General features: G+C 42.6%; 1 protein-coding gene and 1 pseudogene across 3 annotated transcripts; both read left to right on the forward strand.

The window, feature by feature from the left end:
- Window positions 1–1,987: 1,987 nt before the first annotated feature.
- Window positions 1,988–5,457, forward strand: LOC308121173 (serine/threonine/tyrosine-interacting-like protein 1; annotated as a pseudogene). Its single transcript has 5 exons — window positions 1,988–2,056; window positions 2,220–2,359; window positions 2,451–2,613; window positions 3,309–3,445; window positions 4,805–5,457. The product of its transcript is annotated as a serine/threonine/tyrosine-interacting-like protein 1 (transcript).
- Window positions 5,458–6,805: 1,348 nt separating this feature from the next.
- Window positions 6,806–19,230, forward strand: p4ha1b (prolyl 4-hydroxylase, alpha polypeptide I b). 2 transcript variants are annotated; one of them, XM_080482240.1, is made up of 15 exons: window positions 6,806–7,373; window positions 12,341–12,423; window positions 12,514–12,610; window positions 12,790–12,941; window positions 13,199–13,336; window positions 13,505–13,744; window positions 14,287–14,504; window positions 14,612–14,788; window positions 14,941–15,011; window positions 16,947–17,046; window positions 17,139–17,192; window positions 17,294–17,359; window positions 17,608–17,676; window positions 17,843–17,939; window positions 18,092–19,230. In XM_080482240.1, exons 1-15 carry the CDS (start codon window positions 7,360–7,362, stop codon window positions 18,160–18,162), a joined length of 1,647 nt encoding a protein of 548 aa, XP_080338366.1. In that variant the 5' UTR covers window positions 6,806–7,359; the 3' UTR covers window positions 18,163–19,230. The 2 variants fall into 2 exon arrangements, with proteins under 2 accessions (XP_080338366.1, XP_080338367.1); XM_080482241.1 differs by lacking the exon at window positions 14,941–15,011 and adding an exon at window positions 15,558–15,628 and having other exon boundaries at window positions 7,071–7,373.
- Window positions 19,231–19,316: the final 86 nt, after the last annotated feature.

Here is a 19,316-nt window from a genome sequence, read left to right on the forward strand (position 1 = left end):
TCCAACCTTGAACACACCATTAGTCTATCACAGGGTAAAGACCGATAATCTCTCTCTCGCTCTCTCTCACTCTCACTCTCACTCTCACTCTCACTCTCACTCTCACTCTCACTCTCTCACACACGCGCACGCACACACACACACACACACACACACACACACACACACACACACTACACAAAGGCATTTTTCTAGTCACCAATTTACCTCAAATGCAGACTTTTAGACTATGGGAGGACTATTGACTAACCAGGGGCGTACTCACCACTACAGTATTGTGCAGCAGGATTAAAAATAAACTAAATCATTTTACACGTGACAAAAGCTTGTTCATAACCTGTATGCTTGAGTACAACCGAGGTTATCTATGCCCATCTAAAAACTTGCCTTATTATATATTTTTCTTGCTCTTTACAAAACACCACCATCCTGTTATATAGATTATATATATATATATATATATATATATATATATATATATATATATATATATATATATATATATATATATATATATATATATATAATCTGTGCATGCATCTGAAGAATTGGTTTAGCAATATATACGATTTTATTGTAAAGAGGCCCACCTGAATTCAGCTGGGATGTCTATTGGTTTGTAGATTAGTACATTGCATTAAAATGAAAGCATCATCCTTAAAACAGTATGCAATTTAATGATGGAATTATCCCACACCATTAAACGTTATTCATTCTTTGTTTTCAACTGAAATAGATGCAATATATATATATTTTTTTTAATTATAATTTTTTTGTAGCAGCATACATTCCCATTGCCAGATTAAGAGAAAATACTATTTGTTCATATGGTCATCTGCATTAGTACTTGTGACGGAGTGTAAATAATCACATTACTCTAATACTCTAAAAATACATAGTATCCATAACAGCACCAGAAAAAAAAAAGACATACTTCAACAATTGTATTAAAAGTTATGCAGGAATTAAAAGCAACCACGCCAGGGAACGTCAGTAAAAAGCACTGGAGCGACTCTACAATTAGGTTTGTTTAGCTGTCATGTGACCATAACAATGTAAAACCACACTGGCTGGAGTGAAAAAGTAAAAGCAGGTATACAAACAGAGAGCTGGCCCAGCAGAGCACGATGGGTGGTAGGGTCAGGGCTGTAAACTGTAATTGGGGGAGATGGCAGTATAGTTAAAGAGGACAGGAAGTGAAGGGGGTTGACAGGCCATGGCTGAGAGACCGTGAAGAACATACTGACATGAGGTGGAGGAGAGGTGACGACACAACTGAGAGGCACATAAAAGCTAATTAATAGATTTAAAATGCCAATCTTTCAATAGAGAAGATATTAAGTCTCCGCCTAAAACCACAGTGAACACAGGGAAGATTTACCGTGACTTTGTCATAATCTTTCACAGATTAGACAAACATTTGTGGCCACTTAATAAAGAATGAGGATATTATTTATTGAAAAAAAAACAAAAAAAACAAACAGGCAAACACATATGTTAATATGTTATTATAATCTATTAATACACACAAAAAAATTGTGATCTATTGTAACGCATTCCCTTTAATTGAAAATGTCCTACTACTATTTGAATTTATCTCGACTGCCCTTGTTTTTCTTTTTAATCAATTTAAAACCGTGTCCTGATCTAATATATTTTACAGTTGCGAGCATTGGGAGTTAATTCAGTTGAAGTAGGAGTTCTGTGCAGGTCATTTCTCAGTCACCTGTCACAGCCAGCTACCGTGCGTCCCTCTAGAGCACTTAAGATTTACTGTGTTTCCAAGACCACCAGCTAAATTAAGGACAAAGCCGGAGCAGGGCTGAGTAAGAACCACAGCCACAAGAAATAGTGCGTAGTGGGGTTTTTCCCCGAACCCCCCCCCCCCGAAAAGAACTCTTTTAGGCAACGCCTTGTTGGGGGAATAATTTTCAACATTTTCATCGACATCATAGCTTCGGTTTCTCCTCTATAACTCGTTCTTCTAATGAAGGGCTGGTGGGGACAGCTGATGCATCTGCCAAATGACAAAGGAGATGGGCGTAGTATTGTCCAGGTAAAGAGCCGCGCTGGTTTTTTAAAAAATGTTTTTTATTACAATTACTTCTAAAGACTTCTAAAAGCAGACTGCTCCGTGAGTGTTGTGTTTAGCCACCTCATAATGTTGTGGTCTTGAAATTGCACCCGTCTGCCTGTATGTGCTTCTGTCCGCACGCCAGAGTGAATAACAGCTGCAAAAGGGCCCCGAAAGAGCCTGTCAACACATTCCAGACAGTGAGCAGCATCTCTGACAGAGAGGTCAATAGCACAGGCAGCGACCATTCCTCCATCATACCTGTCCAGAACAAAGGTGAGCGGTGTATCATTACCACCGGCGATCAACAGTATATGGATTTAACTGCACGCTTATCTTTGAGTCTGTCAATGCCGAGAAACAGTTTGTGAGCCAGAGCCGGAGGAATCGCTCGTCCCCGCTCTCCCGGAAAAAGCCTGTGTGGAGCGAGGCTACATCACCCCACAGCAAGTCTACAACCTGCTGAACGCTGAGGAAGGCCACCCTGCGCTGCACGATCCGTACTACATTCTCATTCTGGACTGTCGCAGCGCAGACCGGTGGGTTCCACACGGCACTGTACTGGCTCCTCTGCACTTTATTATTAGTACAACTGAGAAAATGAAGTATTTGTTTTTAGATTTAGCATCGGTTTGACTGGCAAATGATTTGTTGGACACATCACAACCCTGAAGTCGGTTATTATACGTTTTCAATATACCTACCCTTAAAAAAAGTTGGATTTGATTGCAGGAGTTTAAGACTGTTCTGCTGGGGGAGGACAATAGGAAGACAATTTTCTTCTTTCTTCTTTTTTTTTGAGACACAAAAAGTCCTTAATCACAATGTGAGAACAGATTACACAAGGAACTCGTCTGTAATTCATCAGGATTTCTTTTCTTTTGGCAACATATACTGTGAAAACTAAACACACATTAATATTTACTGTCTTGCTGATGAGGATGAACAGAATCTACTTCTTAACATATTCTCCGGAGTGAACGTCACCCAGTGTTGAGCGATTACAAACGGATTTGAGAAGTTTTAGATTTGCCTATTATTTATTCACCAGTTGGGATTTGAAGAGAACAAAATACATAAAATCCAGCCCTCTACATATGTTGCACCATAGACTTCATCGTAACTCAGATCCATGGTCATATTGTGAATGTGTGTGTGTGTGTGTGTGTGTGTGTGTGTGTGTGTGTGTGTGTGTGTGTGTGTGTGTGTGTGTGTGTGTGTGTGTGTGTGTTAGGTACAAGGACAGCCATGTGGTGACGGCGCGGGCTGCTGTGACCGTGATCCATCCAGACCTGGGCTGTCTGATCAGCTGCATAGAGCTGCAGAAGTACTCGATTATTCTGCTCTATGCAGAAGAAGGATGCAGTCCAGGTCAGATCATCACAGTTAGACTTTACACACACAGACACTCACACTATAAAGGACATACATGCACAGAATAAATTATACAGTATAAGTTAGCATTACATCGAATATTTATTTAAAAAAAAAATTGCATTGGGAGCGCAGTAAGTTTTTACATTTAATATTTGTGGTCTATGGTTACCATAGGCTCAGTTATATTTTGTGGCAATAAACTGATAGTTTTTTTTTAAAGCTTGATAAGGAGAGTGGCTAAAAAGAACGACTGTGATTGTCAAAGACCGCAAGCCAACCCTGTACATGACCAACATAAAAGCTTAATTGTTCCCCCTGAAAAACTACACCTACTTTCAAAACCTAGACAGGAAAAACTGTAGTTTGTCAAGGTAAAATCTGAAGCTTTATAGTGACGATTGGTGAAAAGTAATGGTGATAGTGTAGGTTGTTTTAAACCCATAGCATCATAGTTTTGTTGAAAGTGTTTATCTTTCAAAAGTCATGGAACTGGTTCCACCTCGTTTTCTAACCATATAAAAGCCTGTGACAAATATGTTTCTAGTATTTGATGCTTCCAATTTGGCATGGAGAAATAAATCAATATTAAAGCACATAGTAAATGTTATCCTCTGTTGGAGGGTTGATCTGCCACATGCAAAAATATCTCAAGTACAACTCACATTCACAGTCCATGTACCAACTAGTTAGAATCTAAGAAAAATGCTTGTCCACTTCATTAATGACAAAATGCTTATATGTTAAAGGGTCATATTATGCAAAATTCAATTTCTAATGGTTTTCCAACATTAATAATCGTCTCCATACCTGGAATGACGCCCCAGAAGTGAAGACAGTCTGTGCTCTCTCTCCCTGGCTTGTTTCAGGTTTTTAAAATTGTGTTGCTCCAACCAGCCAATCAGAACTCAAACCCTATATAGTGTCATCGGGGGTTTAGCCAATCCCAATCAAGGTAGGCCCTCCCTTTGACCCTCCCACAATTAGGCAGCTCTGCTTTGGCACATGGCACCACCAGAGGAAGTACTTCCTCCTTTTCCCAAGATGGGCATGTGTGGGCGGAGCCAGTCCAGCTCACACAGACACAGCAGATTCTGAATGTAGCTCCTATGATCCAATATTCAAATGGCTGAAAATCAAGGAAAAGCTGGATTTGGGGCAATAAACTGTGAATGCAACGTTTTTGGACCAACAAGACCCATGTGAAAGTGTTTAAAAACTCTATAATATGACCCCTTTAATAAGGTAAATCTCAAGCGAAACGCAAACCGTCCAACATTGCCACCAGCTAAAAGTAAACTCTGCAGTGTGTCTGATCCGCATTGCTTGTTTTAGCGTGCCTCTATGTCTCTTCAGTTGGCAGCGTGAAGGCCAAAGCCGACTCTCCAGACCTCCAGCGTTGTTTTTTCCAGCTCAGCGGTTTGGGAATGGACCCCATCATCCTGCTGGGTGGATTTTCAGCCTTCATCGCCCTCTACCCTTTCCTCTGCACACAGCGAATGGTCCTGATTGAACCTGAGCGCCACACCCTCACCATCTACCCTTCAGAGATCATCGAGGGAGCTCTCTACCAGGGCTCCGTCGCTCAGGCCTCCGACTACCGCATCATCAAGAATCTACACATCACACACGTGGTCAACGCCACTGCCAACTGCCCCGACGCCTTCCCCAACACGCTGAGCTACCTGAGGCTGCATCTCAGCGACGACGCCCAGCAGGACCTGGTGGAGGCCCTGCCGCTGGCGTCCAGGTTCATCAGCGCGGCGCTGAGGGCCGACCCCGCCGGCCGCGTTCTGGTCCACTGCAGCATGGGGAGAAGCCGCAGCTCGGCACTGACGCTGGCCTTCCTCATGGAGCATCGACGCTGGTCGCTGCTCCACGCCCTGCGCTGGCTGAAGGAGAGGAGGGCGTGCACGGCGCCCAACTTGAACTTCCTGAGCCAGTTGCTGACCTACGAGGAGCAGCTGTTTGGGAGCAGACTCACCTGCCTGGATGACATCCGTCGATGACCGGAGGAAGAAAGAAGGGCCGGAAAGGAGGACACGTTTAAGATTCTTTCATCTACATTGAGAATACGTTTCTTTTTTTTTTTTTTTTCCCCCCCCGCAGTTGAGAAAAAGTGTACAATAAGCTGAGACTGAAACAAAACGACATGGATATTTGCACAGCAAGTAAGACTCTCAAAGACTGGATAGGAGTATTTTCCTTGAGTTTGATATTATTCTTGCTTCCCCAAAAAGTGTTTTGAGTTATGCCTCAGTAACAGTTATCACAGAATTGTTTGATATTGTGAACTCTGCATGACAGAAAATAATATAAATCCTGTTACATCATATTGCTTGGTGATAGTGCAGTACAATAGGACATGTACAGTAATAAAGCGTAATTATTTTATTTTACAATAGAAAAGTTAGATCTTAAAGTCGGAAAGCTTGAAGGTTGGAAGTCTTTCAAAAACCTTCTGTTTAACATACACAGTGTGTTGTGTTTTCATCCGACATGCCAGAAATGATATTTTGCATTTAATACTTTCTGCCATTTCTTTCGTATACAGCCACAATCCCTCAAAAATGTTTACTGTCATACAACTATCAAGATATTTCAGAATGTGAGGCTCAAGGAAGCATTCGGACGTTTTATGCGGATCATTGAAAACACCTTACAGGACATTGAAAAGAGACCAGGAACAATCTACAGTAGTGCTTTTAGAATGGCCAATAGACACACACTTACCCTTATCGTGCTTCCTGGGTGAAGACTCCTTAGAATATCACTTCTAAAGAAAAAAAGCAAGGACTAATGTTTGCAAATCCTTCTCACGGATAAACGACAGATGACCAAATAGTCCACGAGCAAACACAATGGAGGGTGTAGCTGTGGTGTCGATACACTCTCTTTGCTCCACGAGGAACTGAGTTCACCAAATAAATTGTGAATTATGAACATGTAATACAATTAAATGTTTACAAAAATATATATTACCAAATACAGCATAGTCAATTCAAGGCACTGTTGCAGAAGAAAACCATATAATTCCACATGGTCAAGCATAGGAGATGCTGGTAAGGCAAAATTGATTTTTAACAGGCAGAAACCGGCAGAACCAGACTCAGAGATGGAGGCTTTTTGCTGTGGTGATTGGCATTAAGATGACAGAGAGTGAAAAGGGATAGGACAGACAGACAGCTTGTGGGGAGGGATTCAAAGCATGGTTCAGCACATGCAAGCTCCACTCAATCAGGTGCAAATGGCTGCAACCCACTTCTCCCTGCATTACCATATTTCATACTTAAGACTGTGGACACTATTAGGCTCCACCCTGTTGAATTCAGAAGCAGGATTTCCCCTCCTCCTGTCACATATTTCAACTGGAAATTTCTGGAATGTGAGCGGTAGAGGAGGAAAACTGCAGGTGGAAGCCATTCATTTGACCTAAACTTTTAATTCATCAGTGCATCTATATGAATGAAGTTTTTGGTGTTGGAAAGTGGGCAGAATGTTATGTTTATTTTTTGGTTTTTATTTATTTTTTAAGTGTGGAAACGTTACAGAAAGCACATGCAGATGGGTTTAAAGACGTGGCAGGAGGGTTTCGACCATAAATTCCTCTTTCCACCAAAGCTCTCATCCAGTGGAGTCAAGAGGAGCTGCAAACACAGACACCTCCCCTGGCTGTTTTTTTTTTTTTTTTTTTTTTTGACGACTGCCCCTGAAGTTTTTTAGCAGGGGGAGACTGTATGCATGTGAGTCTGCACGTAGCATTCAGACCCAGACTGAGGGATCCAGTTCTTAACCAGCAGATGGCCACCAGATCCCCGAAACAGCACGGATAGGACGCGGCACCTTCTTACTTCCAGAACTCTCTTCTACCACCAGCAGAACAGAAGCCGGGGCATATCGACCGGCACAGGATGCTTTGGACCAGGTACATACTCACCCCTTTTAACAACAATAAACACGAATATACAGCACGTCTGTGCACATCTTGTGTGAACTTATCCAGCCAGTTCAGTGAAACTGTTATTTCCACGATGTTTGATGTTTCGGATGAACTGGTTTCTCTGTTAACTGGTGATCGACATCCTTTAGCGTCCGTCGTTGTTGCGAGTAACAAATGTTAAAAACTCGGCATAAATTCGTAGCTGTCTAGTCCGTCATAACTTCTCGAAGTTTCGTACCTTTTGTGGGTCTTATTTTAAAATGTGCTGTTATTAGCGGCAACGACGGACGCTAAAGGAAGTCGGTCATCGATTAGCAGGGAAACCAGTTAATCCAATGCACCCGTTAAAAACTTTACTTCCATAGCGTTAGTTTAAGAAGAAAAAAAAAACGATAGTCAAGTTTCTAAGTCATCTGTGTTAGTTCACGGTTGCATTACCTTGTCAAAAAAAATTATAAAAGTCATTGTAAATGAGGAAATGAGCAGGGACGAAGGAAAATGTGCACATTGTGAAGTAGCTTCAGTGTTACGGAATTCAGCGTGGGAGGCTACCATCTAATCTGCATCTGCACAGTTCCTGTTTTCTCTACATTCTGGATAATAATCAATATTCTCTGTCATGTATGACAGGGGGTATTGATAAAAAAAAAAAAAAAACACTGTTTTGGGGAAAAAAAAAAAAAGAAAAAAAAAAAGAAGAAAGGCTCATATTGTCTTAAAATCTCGTTGCACTTCGATTAAATTCCACTGCAGGGAATTCAGCCTGAACCAGTTTGGGAGTAGAACCAACACTTTATCTGCCTCTTAGAGAGTAAAAAAAAAAAACCAACAAAACCCCCTGCTGATCGGCAGATTTCAGGGTTCATGGACGGGTTACAGCAGGTAAAAGCAGCCTCCATTGGGTAGTATGCAGCCCGGGTTGGAGTCCCCCCCCTCCTCCTCCTCTTCCTCCTCCTCCTCCCGGCGGGGAGGGGCGAAGACGTGGCAGTCAGTCCTCTTCCATCCAGATCCTGAGAGACTCCACAGATTCGCTCTCAGACAGCGGGCATGCAATCTTTTAGCAAGGAAAAGTCATAATACGATCCTGATCGTGCAGTGTAAGCTTATACATGTTAAAAAAAAAAAAAAAAGGCATCTAATATAAATTCTTCCATGTAAAATAGTGTTTGTGAAATAAGTTTTGCAATCTCATGTATGAGAAGTCTATTTTATAAAAGTATGACTGGTCGATCGATTAACGTATTTGTAACTAATTTTGTCGTAATGGAGACTGGTCTCAAGACCACACTTTCAAGGTCTTGGTCTTGATTTGAACTTTTGATGCTCTTGTCTTGATCTTGACTCGGTCTCGGGTGAGGTGTTCTGGACGATGACACCAGTTGGAACTAAAGCAATGACTTTGATATAAAAGAGTTCTGTATGGGGACAAATTCAGTACTTCTACAGTCAGCATTTGCAGAGGTTTATCTAAAATACAGACTCAAACCCAGACTAGGTGTCAATTCGTTCTCTTCAATCCGTCTTCGATGCTGCTTTATCCGGTTCATGGTCGTGGGGTTATTCTCAAGTAGTTTTTTTTTGTTGTTTTTTTAGATATAGTTTTTGAAAAACATACTAAATACAGATTGGATAAATGCAATGTAACGCCTCCGTGCTTTGCTTCAACAGAGCATCCCTACAACAGTGTCACTGTACCATGCATTGATCAAACATTTTACAAATAATTTCAGCCTCAGGATATTTAAATAGATGAAGAATGTAAAGCAATAGAGTTGGAAACAATAAACATGCAAGTAGTAATATGGGCTCATGATCACGTTTTCTCTAGTGTCAGATTATATATAAGGTCTTTGATCCATTGCTTAAAAGTTGCTGGGAGTTTTTCCTTTTGTTTAAACGATATAAGTCATCTTGCTAAAGGTGATGCAAAAGCTCTCACGTCTTTTCTTGGTGGTTGATATGCACGTCTTGTGAAGCTACTTCAAACACGGTCTTCAATGTCTTTCACTTAAGTTCTGTTAAAGCTGAAAGTCTTTGAGGACAAATGCAATAAACTAGGACTGACGGGCTAAAAAGTGATGCCGCTTTTGACTGCAGTTATAATTGTGGGATGAGGTGGGAGTGTCTTGTGAACGTGTCTTAACAGACTTGACCTTAAATAGGTCAACAAAAATCACTTTCAGGCAATATTTTAAATAGTTTAAACAACGCCCACCAGCATGTGAAAGACAAAGTCCTTCATGCATGATGTTACGCTTGCAGACACTTTCACTTTCATGTTTGCGCGACACAAAGAGTGAAATTATACCAGTGAGATGTATAGCTTTTATCTGACAACATATCTCTGTATAATTGTTAGAGGAGACACACACAGTCATTAAAGAAATGACAGTGATCAACCATTTGTGGGTTTTAAACTGTAAATCAAAGAGTGGCAAAGGCATATTTAAAGGTGTTTTGCTGAAAATGGCTCCACGGATCCGGGAAGTTCAGTACTTGTAGTGAGAGTTAATGAACAGCTCTCTTCTGAGCTATGTGTTTTTGTATTTACCGTCACTTTTGCCTTATAAATTTTAGGAGTCGGAGGAACCTTTTTCTTCGCTTCCTTCTCTGGTTTCTGCTGAGCTAAATTAAAATCCTAATATTTTCAGGGTTGTCCTTGTTGCAAAGTCAAAACCTGCCCAAGCTTGTTTCTGCCTCCAGTAAAAAGCTTTGCTTAAAAAAGAAAATTGCGCAGCAGCATTTTTTATGGATGACCTTTACTTTGCGACTTGGTTAATGTGAATGTGCAGTTTTAAGTTGAATTGTCTAAACACTAAAGAATATAGGAATATAGAGCTTTCGTACTCCATCAATCAAAGCTCATGTCATGCTTTTTCTTTTAACCTTTAGTTGGTCACTTTATAGTATTGGATGTTTTTTTCTTTTTCTTTTTAGTTTTTCTCGGTTGAACCGGTTTCAGGACAGTGCAGCAGGAAAAGCGCGATCGCTACAACTGGACTGTCCTCCGTGCAGCTCCTGATGCGCGCTGTCGAAGTTTGAGCCAAAAATGCTTCGCTTGTCTGATAAGCTATGTGCTGCAGCTTGTTGTGTGACCACATCGCACACACACACACACACGCACACACACACAGTGAAGTGAATATGTCAACAACCTTGTCAAAACATGGAACCACTCCCATGATTCAATCCCCCACTGATTTTTTTTTTTTTAACTTCATAAATATGTGGCTTTCAATCGCTCCTCAGTACAGTGATGTATATATATACACTTCAAATGGGAATCGATTGTGCAAGAACAAGCAAAACTTGGTCAGGGGAGCTGCACAAAGTATTTGGAACAACAGTAGTAGCCACGCGTACGAAGCCCTCACCCTGTCATCGTACCCAGTCATGTCATGGACCTATTATCAGAAGCTGGAAACATTAAGTGAAAACAAACGGTGCAGTCCTTGGTGCTTCCATTTACCCTCCTCTGTCACCTGGTTGAGATGGATGAGTTGCCAGGAAGCTCCGCAGATCTGTGCATTTGAATTTGGTGTGACAGAGATAGCCAGATCGGTCGTCCAGGAATACAGGAGGCGACCGTGGAGACGTGGAGTTTGTTGTCGTGCGAACGGAACAAACAACAGCGTGACAGTGGGGGTGAAGGAGACGACACACACACACGGAGACTCCGACAATAACATTCCCACTGCGAGGAGATAGAAACAACCATTTTATTGCCCTTTTCCAGAAGGAATATCTGCAGGTTTCTAGACAAATGGCCACAAGTCAGTAATGTTTGTACCTCTCATGATTACTAAACGCCCGCCAATATAAACACTCTTAAAGTGCTATTTGTTTGTTTTTGTCTGGCCTGTAGTTACACTGTCACGTCTTCTTTTTAAAAATGACAATGAAAACGCCTTTCTTGATGTATGAAAACAAAACTAAAATCAAGTATATTTTCCATTTTCTAGTTGTACTTTGAACAAATCCTCCCCGTCGGAAAAGAGAACGGTGTTAAGTCTTCCTGTACGGCTGCCGACCGGTGTGGCTGTGAGCTGGGACTCTTTTGGAGCGGCTTCTTTTCTCCAAGTGAACTTTCCATTCGGAGCACTTTTATTACAGTGGTGCTGCGCAGGGAACTGACGGAGTGGACGTTTGCTTATACTCTTAGGCTCATTTGTCGAGTCATTCTGTTTGCCGGAGTGTCCCACATCAAAAATTTCCCTGAAATGTCATCCTGCCACGTGGATCCTGTGATGCCTGTCGTTGTGTGTTTTCATCCGGTGTCATGTATGTTGAGCTGTTTCCTCCACCGACTCAAAGCTCAGCCACACATAGTGACACTGACCACAGATTTATTTTTGTCTTTGGGTGGTGGTTGAAAGGCTGCACGCCGAAAAGGGCTTGAGGAAATTCTTCCAACAGTTTCAGCCTTCAGCTCCTTCTTTTTCACTTTGGCTGTTTGAAGACTATTGGTAGTTATTAATTAGTTAGTAATTTCCCCGAAACCTGAAGAAGTCGCTGCTGTCGTCCTCAGAAAATCTGACGCAGAAAGGAAAATGAACTTTGTTCACAACTAGGAGTTGTACATAAAAACAGCCTCAAATATGATATTACACTAATAATACACACTAAAGCATAAAACGATTGTTGCAACTTAATGGATCAGTTTGTGTCATAGCAATAATAAGAATAATTCAAGGAAGGCACATGGATTATCTAATCCTCTCTAAACCTCTCTGATACCACATTAAATGATGAAACCTTAACTCAGAGGTTTTTTTTTTTTTTTGTCTTCAGTCTTGACAGCTCAAACGTTTGTAATCCAGGAGATGCCGGAGATATTTCCCGGAAATCGATCCGTTTTGCAGCGGATTAAAGGAAAATGTCGCTCAAATGTGGTTGTGTGATTAAACATTGGTAACCTTTCCTATCTGTGTGACGTTCTTCTCTTTCCCCAGGATGGAGCTGCCATGTTGGTGCTTGTTGATGATGAGCTGCCTGCCGTCGCTCTCCGCCCACAACGACTTCTTCACTTCTATCGGTAAAAGCGTGCGCTCGTTCGATAAACATGAATTACTAGCTGGTTGGTTTTTTTCCTTCGGTGAAATTCCGTCTGATTTGTAATCCTCAGGCCAGATGACTGACCTGCTGTACACTGAGAAAGACCTGGTCACCTCTCTAAAGGACTACATCAGAGCTGAAGAAAACAAATTGGAGCAGGTGAAACGGTACGTTGGTGGGCAAGACGTGACGACACGCTGATCTCCACGTGTAAACACGCGCACACAAGCCTTCAAAAGCAAGTTGGTCCGCGTACCGATGCTAGAAGAAGCGTCCGCGCTGATCTCTTGTGTTTATGATCGACGCCTCACCACTGCCTTCCACTCGCCGCCCTTTGTTGCTCCAGGTGGGCCGATAAGCTGGATTTACTGACGGCCACGGCCACACAGGATCCTGAAGGGTTCCTGGGTCACCCTGTGAATGCTTTCAAACTGATGAAGAGGCTCAACACGGAGTGGGGGGACCTGGAGAGCCTCGTGCTCCGTGACACCACCGACGGTAGGAATGGAGGCTCTGAGTCTGCCGCTATCTGCTCGGTTCAGCTTTTCCACAAGCTAAAAAAAAAACCCAGATTTCGTTGCTTTACACATTTACACTAATACGTTTTATTAAAAAATGTATTTATTTGAAGGTAAAAGCGGTCTAACATATACTTAATTTACCACTTTGTGTTCGGAGTTGATCGAATTGTTTTGAATCTATTTGATCGGTGGTTTCATAATTCACAGAACACCCTCTTCATTCACTCTTTCCAGGTTTTATTTCCAACCTGACCATCCAGAGGCAGTACTTTCCCACAGATGAGGACCAGACCGGCGCAGCAAAAGCTCTCCTCCGTCTGCAGGACACCTACAGGCTGGATACCAACACTATCTCTATTGGAGATCTCCCCGGTAATCCTTACATAGCAAGCGTTTTACGTTGACCTGGTACAAAGTTTAAATCAAATCTCTAAACACACTTACTAACTATTCAGAAACATAGTTTGCTAAAAGTACAGTGAATGCTTTTCTGTTCCTTTTATAAAGATTGTTGTGTTTTCTTGCTGGTCTGTGCACTAGGAGTGAAACACAAGAGCCACATGACGGTGGAGGACTGCTATGAGTTGGGGAAAATCGCCTACACTGACGTGGATTATTACCACACGGAGCTGTGGATGGTCCAGGCCCTGAAACAACTGGACGGGGGCGAAGAATCCACAATCGACAAGGTGACCGTGCTGGACTACCTGAGCTACTCCATCTACCAGCAGGGGGAGATAGAGAGAGCTCTGGAGTTAACCAAGAGACTACTTCAACTGGGTAAGACACAAGGTCCTTTTGAAATACACACTTCAAAGACAGTTTGGATAGAATTTCACTATTTCAGTAATAGTTTGGTTTTGGTTTACTCTGTGCCACAACAGAGATAAACTTTAAAGTATATATTTATAGGTTATTATATTTTACCGCTCACTCAAGATGAAATTGAACTGTTTGTGTCCCCTGAACTAAAATGAGTTTGACACCTCTAGTCTGGATGATTAATCATCTTTGGGAGAAGGTGGTTGGTGTTGTTCTTCCTGACGTGATTTTGTCGAGTTAGTTCTCGGTAGTTAAACCTTCTGGTACAGTTAGTGATTGGCATTAAAAAAAAAGAATCTGTAGTTAATGCAGAACTGCTGTAGATTACAAGGCGTTGTCTTGTGGCATCTGTTGGAAGACGTCTTTCATCTTCTCAAAAAGAAGCTTGTCTATGAGCCCACTCTCAGTTATAGAACTAGATAATAACTAATTATATTTTACATTGGAAACTCTGTTCTTTAACCAGTCATTTTTTTTCCAAATCTTGACGTCCTTTCTAGACCCAGAACACCAACGAGCCAAAGGCAACCTGAAGTACTTTGAGTTCCAGTTGGAGAAGCAGAAAAAGACCCCAGAGCAAGAAAGTGAAACGGAGAAGGAGCGGGGGAAAAGAGAAACGCCTGAGAAGAAAGAGAAGACGAAATCCGAGAAGAAATTTTCTCTGATCCCCGAGAGAAAGAAGTACGAGATGCTCTGTCGTGGGGAGGGGATCAAAATGGTGAGAGAGGGGGGTGAAAGAAAAAAACAAAACCCCAGGAAATATGTGCTAAATAATGTTTTCGCCGGTATTTTATCACATCAATTTCACCCGACGCCTCCCCGCAGACGCCTCGCAGGCAGAGCCGGCTGTTCTGTCGCTACCACGACAACAACCGCAACCCCAACTACCTGCTGGCCCCGGTCAAACAGCAGGACGAGTGGGACCGCCCCTACATCGTGCGCTACCTCGACATCATCTCCGACGCAGAGATGGAGCGCGTCAAGCAGCTGGCGAAGCCACGAGTAAGTAGCCGGCAACTCAACACTGGTTCAGCCCATCTGAAGGAGCTGGAGGTCACGCTGTGGCCGGGCCCGAACGCTGGGCGGCGCTGCGGGTCACAGAGGCACGCACGTCTGTACGCGTGAGGTAAAAAATAATGTCCCTGGGTTTACAGCTGCGCAGGGCAACCATCTCCAACCCCGTCACGGGAGTGCTGGAGACAGCTCCTTACAGAATCAGCAAAAGGTAAGACCGTATGTAGGAGCGAGGTGGAAAAGACTAAAGTGGCATTTTAGCTCCTTTTTTTTTTTTTTTTACACCTCCAAAAAAAAAAAAGAACAACTCATCCCATCTCTTGGCTGCATCCGTGTCTGTCCATAGCTGCGTTTCACTGCCTCTCCCAAGCCGAAAGACTCTTGAGCAGAAGCACAGAATAAAATACACATACACACCCTGCAGGGAAACGTGTTGCTGCTTTCTAAAGTGATTGGGATTGAGTCTTTCTCTCTTCTAATGTGGAGACGTGAGTGTTTCTGCTCAGGACTCTGCTGCAGAGGTGGAACACAAGAAGCTCGAGGAGAGCGGATGTGTTGCTTTTTTTTTAGAAATAACATTGATAATTAGTGACGGGATCTGCCTTTTTTTTTTCTCTCTCCCTGTTGTCTCTTCTTACCCCCCCCCCCCCCCCCCTCGTCGTCCTCTGTGTGTCATGCTCCGTTGTCCTTTTCTCTTTCCTCCCGTTATCTCCTTTGGCTCCACCTGCGTGTCCTTGTGCTGTGGGAACTACTGTAGTTAAAGCGAGCCACGGTGCATGACCCTCAAACCGGGAAACTTACCACAGCCCAGTACAGAGTCTCCAAGAGGTAAGGGGTCACAGGTTTACAAGCAAGGTGTCAAGGCCTTCTTCGCCTCCCTGTCTGACGTTGTCCCGATCGTACCCGAAGTGGCTGAAACGCCCACTTTGAGCCATGTATTGTGCAAACGGAGAATCACAAATGTTTTGCACTTTGAAAAAAAAATAGATAAAAAATTTTAATTTGCGGAGATTTTAATCTGGGTCAAACTAACCCTCTTTTTAGTTTTCACTGTGTCTGGACTCATTTTTGCCAGTTTGATTTTGTTGAGAGGTTAAACACTCGCGTCTGTCCTCTTCTTTAAAATAAACACTAATTGCAGCTGCTGCAGTCCTGCTCTGCTTTATAACTACAACTTCAGCAAGAGAGATTAAGAAATCTCCAAAAGCTTAGGCTGCATAAACATATCCTGCAATCTGGCACATCTCCCTGCGAGGTCACGTGGTTGTTTTTTTTTTGTTTTTTTTGTAATGGCTGCATTACTCACAGGGAGTTCAGCTTGAAACCCACCCTGAAACCCACAGGCGTAGCACACCACTAACATGCCCAGGTTTTTTTTTTTCTATCCTTTGTAATTGTGATGGTAGATGAAGGGTGTGAGGGTGCGGTGTCCCCCCCTGGTATTTTCGTATTATATCGACGCGTAAGCCGGCTCGTGCGCTTCTGGATCTGTTGAGTATCGGTGATGGAGGCAGGAGAGCAGTTTGAACTCCCGTTGAACTTGCTGTAAGACACTCGAGGGGAAAATGTTTTTTGGCTCGGATTAGTTTCAGCATTCCTTGACGAATCCGAGTCGTTTGCAAACCCAAGCTGGAAAACGGCGAGGACTAATCTCTGTCTCGCAGACGCACACATGCATCTTAAAGCAGATCTGCAGAAATTCAGAGTTTTTTTTTTTTTTTTTTTTTTTTTTTGTTTTTGTTTTTTCCTCCGACTTTGACATTGTTTCAAAACTGATTCTAATAATTGTTTCATTCATTCTTCCGTTTTAAAATCTAAATACGGTACTTTGAGTTTGGAGTGTTGAGGGAAGGCTAAATCTGTGACAATAGTCCGCCACCCTGTTCCCCGAGCTGATTGGAGAGTCTAATCCCGGCAGTTTCCTGTGTTTCTGTTTCTCACACCTCCACTTCTCTTTTTCTGTCATCTGCTGTTGCTGCACGGCCAGGCTTTTCGGGGAAGAGCTTTTTCATGGCACGTTTCCCTGCATGACACGTCTCCCAGTCCCTTCACTGCCATCTTGTGGACACATTTGACACAAAAAAAAAAAAGGAAAAAAGAAAAAGGAAACCCGCCCGTATTAAGCGTGAGTCTGTTGATCCTCCAGCGCTTGGCTGACCGGCTATGACGACCCAATGATCGACATCATCAACCAGAGGATTGAAGATCTCACGGGGCTCGAAATCGACACAGCGGAAGAGTTACAGGTAAATATCATGAGTCTTCATCCCTCTTTCATCAGGCATTCCTGTGCTTTTTTTCGGAAGAGACGTCTTATTTTGTATGTTTTTATCTTTAGGTCGCAAACTATGGTGTTGGCGGACAGTATGAACCTCACTTTGACTTTGGACGGGTATTTCCTTCTTCCCTAAATTGACTGCATTATTTTTCCCGAGGTGTTAAAAGGACATGTTATTGATTTCATTGTGTTTTTGTTTGTTTGTCTCCACACAGAAAGATGAGCCAGATGCTTTTAAAGAACTGGGCACCGGGAACCGCATAGCAACGTGGCTCTTCTACGTAAGGCACCCGTCCATATAGATCTCAGTGCTTTTATATTTTGGTCTGGATCTTTCAGTCACTAAAGATTCTGCATAATTTGTCAATGAACTCTGAATGTAAAAACATGAGCGATGGTTCTGCCAATGATAGTGTGGCATCGCTGTTTTAATTCAATCAAGCCCAGTAAAAAGTCGGTTTATTTGCTTTTTTTCTATATGAACACACAACGGCGTAAACACTGAGCATTGCTTCCGTCTGTGTTGTAGATGAGTGATGTGTCAGCGGGTGGCGCCACAGTATTCCCTGACGTGGGCGCAGCAGTTTGGCCCATGAAGGTGAGCTGAGTGCACGACTCGTCTTAACGTCACAAAAGAGGATTATACCAATTATGAAATGATCATGTAGTATTATTCTATGCACATTTTGTTGTTGTCTGGTCCCGCCCCTCTAATCTATTCCTATTCCCGTATAACCTCTGGTACCTGTTTGTGTGTACTTCAGGGTACAGCAGTCTTCTGGTACAATCTGTTTCCCAGCGGGGAGGGAGACTACAGCACCCGACATGCAGCATGTCCTGTGCTGGTGGGCAACAAGTGGGGTGAGTTCCTTAGTGAGGTCACCTACATATACTCCACCTACCGTCTCTTTTCAGAAAATCGCTTTTGCTGTGACAAATTTGACTTTCAAAAGCAGTTTATCCCGATGTTGCTGACGCCTGAAGAGACTTATCGTGTGTCTTTCCGTATTTAGTATCAAACAAGTGGATCCACGAACGAGGCCAGGAGTGGCGGAGACCCTGTGGCTTGAGTGAAGCTGACTGATGGAAAATCAAGAGAGCCCAACGCTCGCCCTCCTCTTCCTCGTGAACCACCCTGGACCCAGGAACACTGCTGCAGATCACAGACGACACACACTGATACACTGGGTCCCAAGCAGCTCTCTCTTTCTCACCAAACATTTCCCTTCAGCGGTTTGACTCGGTACCAGACGTGGTTTGAGTTCACGTCGACTCCCTGAACAGCGTTCAAGGTTTTCTCTCGCATATCTGTCTTTGCACTTCAGATGAACTTTAGATGTGTTTTTTTTAGATGAGGATTCGACCCACCGTCTCAAGTCTTAAAGAGGCGGTTTTTAAATAGTCAAGAGGTTTGGGTTTTTTGTTTTTTTAAAGGAAAACCAAAAAGATTTAGTAATTTGATAAAAAACAATTCTACTTGAGTTTTACACTTCACACTGCACCACATTGAAATGCAACTATTCCGATGAGCGATTGCCGGTGTGCGAGTTTACAGGCAACACAGCAGGTGACCTAAAGTTCCTCCTTTTTCTTTATCTACATATGATTCACATATAGCTCCTCACAGATTATATTTACACATCAGGATGGAGGTTGTTTTTTATTTTGGTTCAACTAAAACCACTTTCTCTAAGTTGCTTATGCAGTTCATTATCATGCATCACACATGTTGCAGGTCTGCCTTTGTGTTGTTCTGTTTTTCCAACTAATCGATCATTTTACTCCTAAATATAGAGGCCATGGAAATGCCTGGAAACACTTACAAGAATTATTTTCACCATGCCTTGATAAAAAGTGTTTTGTGTAAAATACAATGAAATCCTGTTGAGTTAACCGGAACAAGAAAGGAGCGATAGAACATGGATATTTGGGAATAAGAGGTTTTTTAATACCCGGGTTGGTTTGCCTCAACGAGTCTGCTGATCAATACCTTTTTAATGTTGGGTGAGACTGTGTTGAGTTTTCCAATGGAAGAAGCATTTTATTTATGTTTCCAAGCCAGTTTGTGTTGTTTTGTGTTCTAAACAAAAGTTTGATTGTGATTTTTTTTTTTTTCTATAATAAAAATGCGTTTTAATGATGAAGAAAGCCCAACCAGCTGCTGTTCATGTGGGTAGGAGATGGTTTTGGGTGGGTGGGTGGAGCAGGGAGGTCTTGGGTACGTCACGTGACTGTCCA

This window comes from Lipophrys pholis, assembly GCF_963383615.2.
Source record: "Lipophrys pholis genome assembly, chromosome: 15".
Taxonomy (NCBI): Eukaryota; Metazoa; Chordata; class Actinopteri; order Blenniiformes; family Blenniidae; genus Lipophrys; species Lipophrys pholis.

Coding starts and splice junctions, on each gene's coding strand:
- p4ha1b (XM_080482240.1), top strand. Junction 15,012..16,946: donor CCTTACAGAATCAGCAAAAG/GTAAGACCGTAT, acceptor TTGATCCTCCAG/CGCTTGGCTGACCGGCTATG. Junction 17,940..18,091: donor GCTGGTGGGCAACAAGTGGG/GTGAGTTCCTTA, acceptor TTCCGTATTTAG/TATCAAACAAGTGGATCCAC.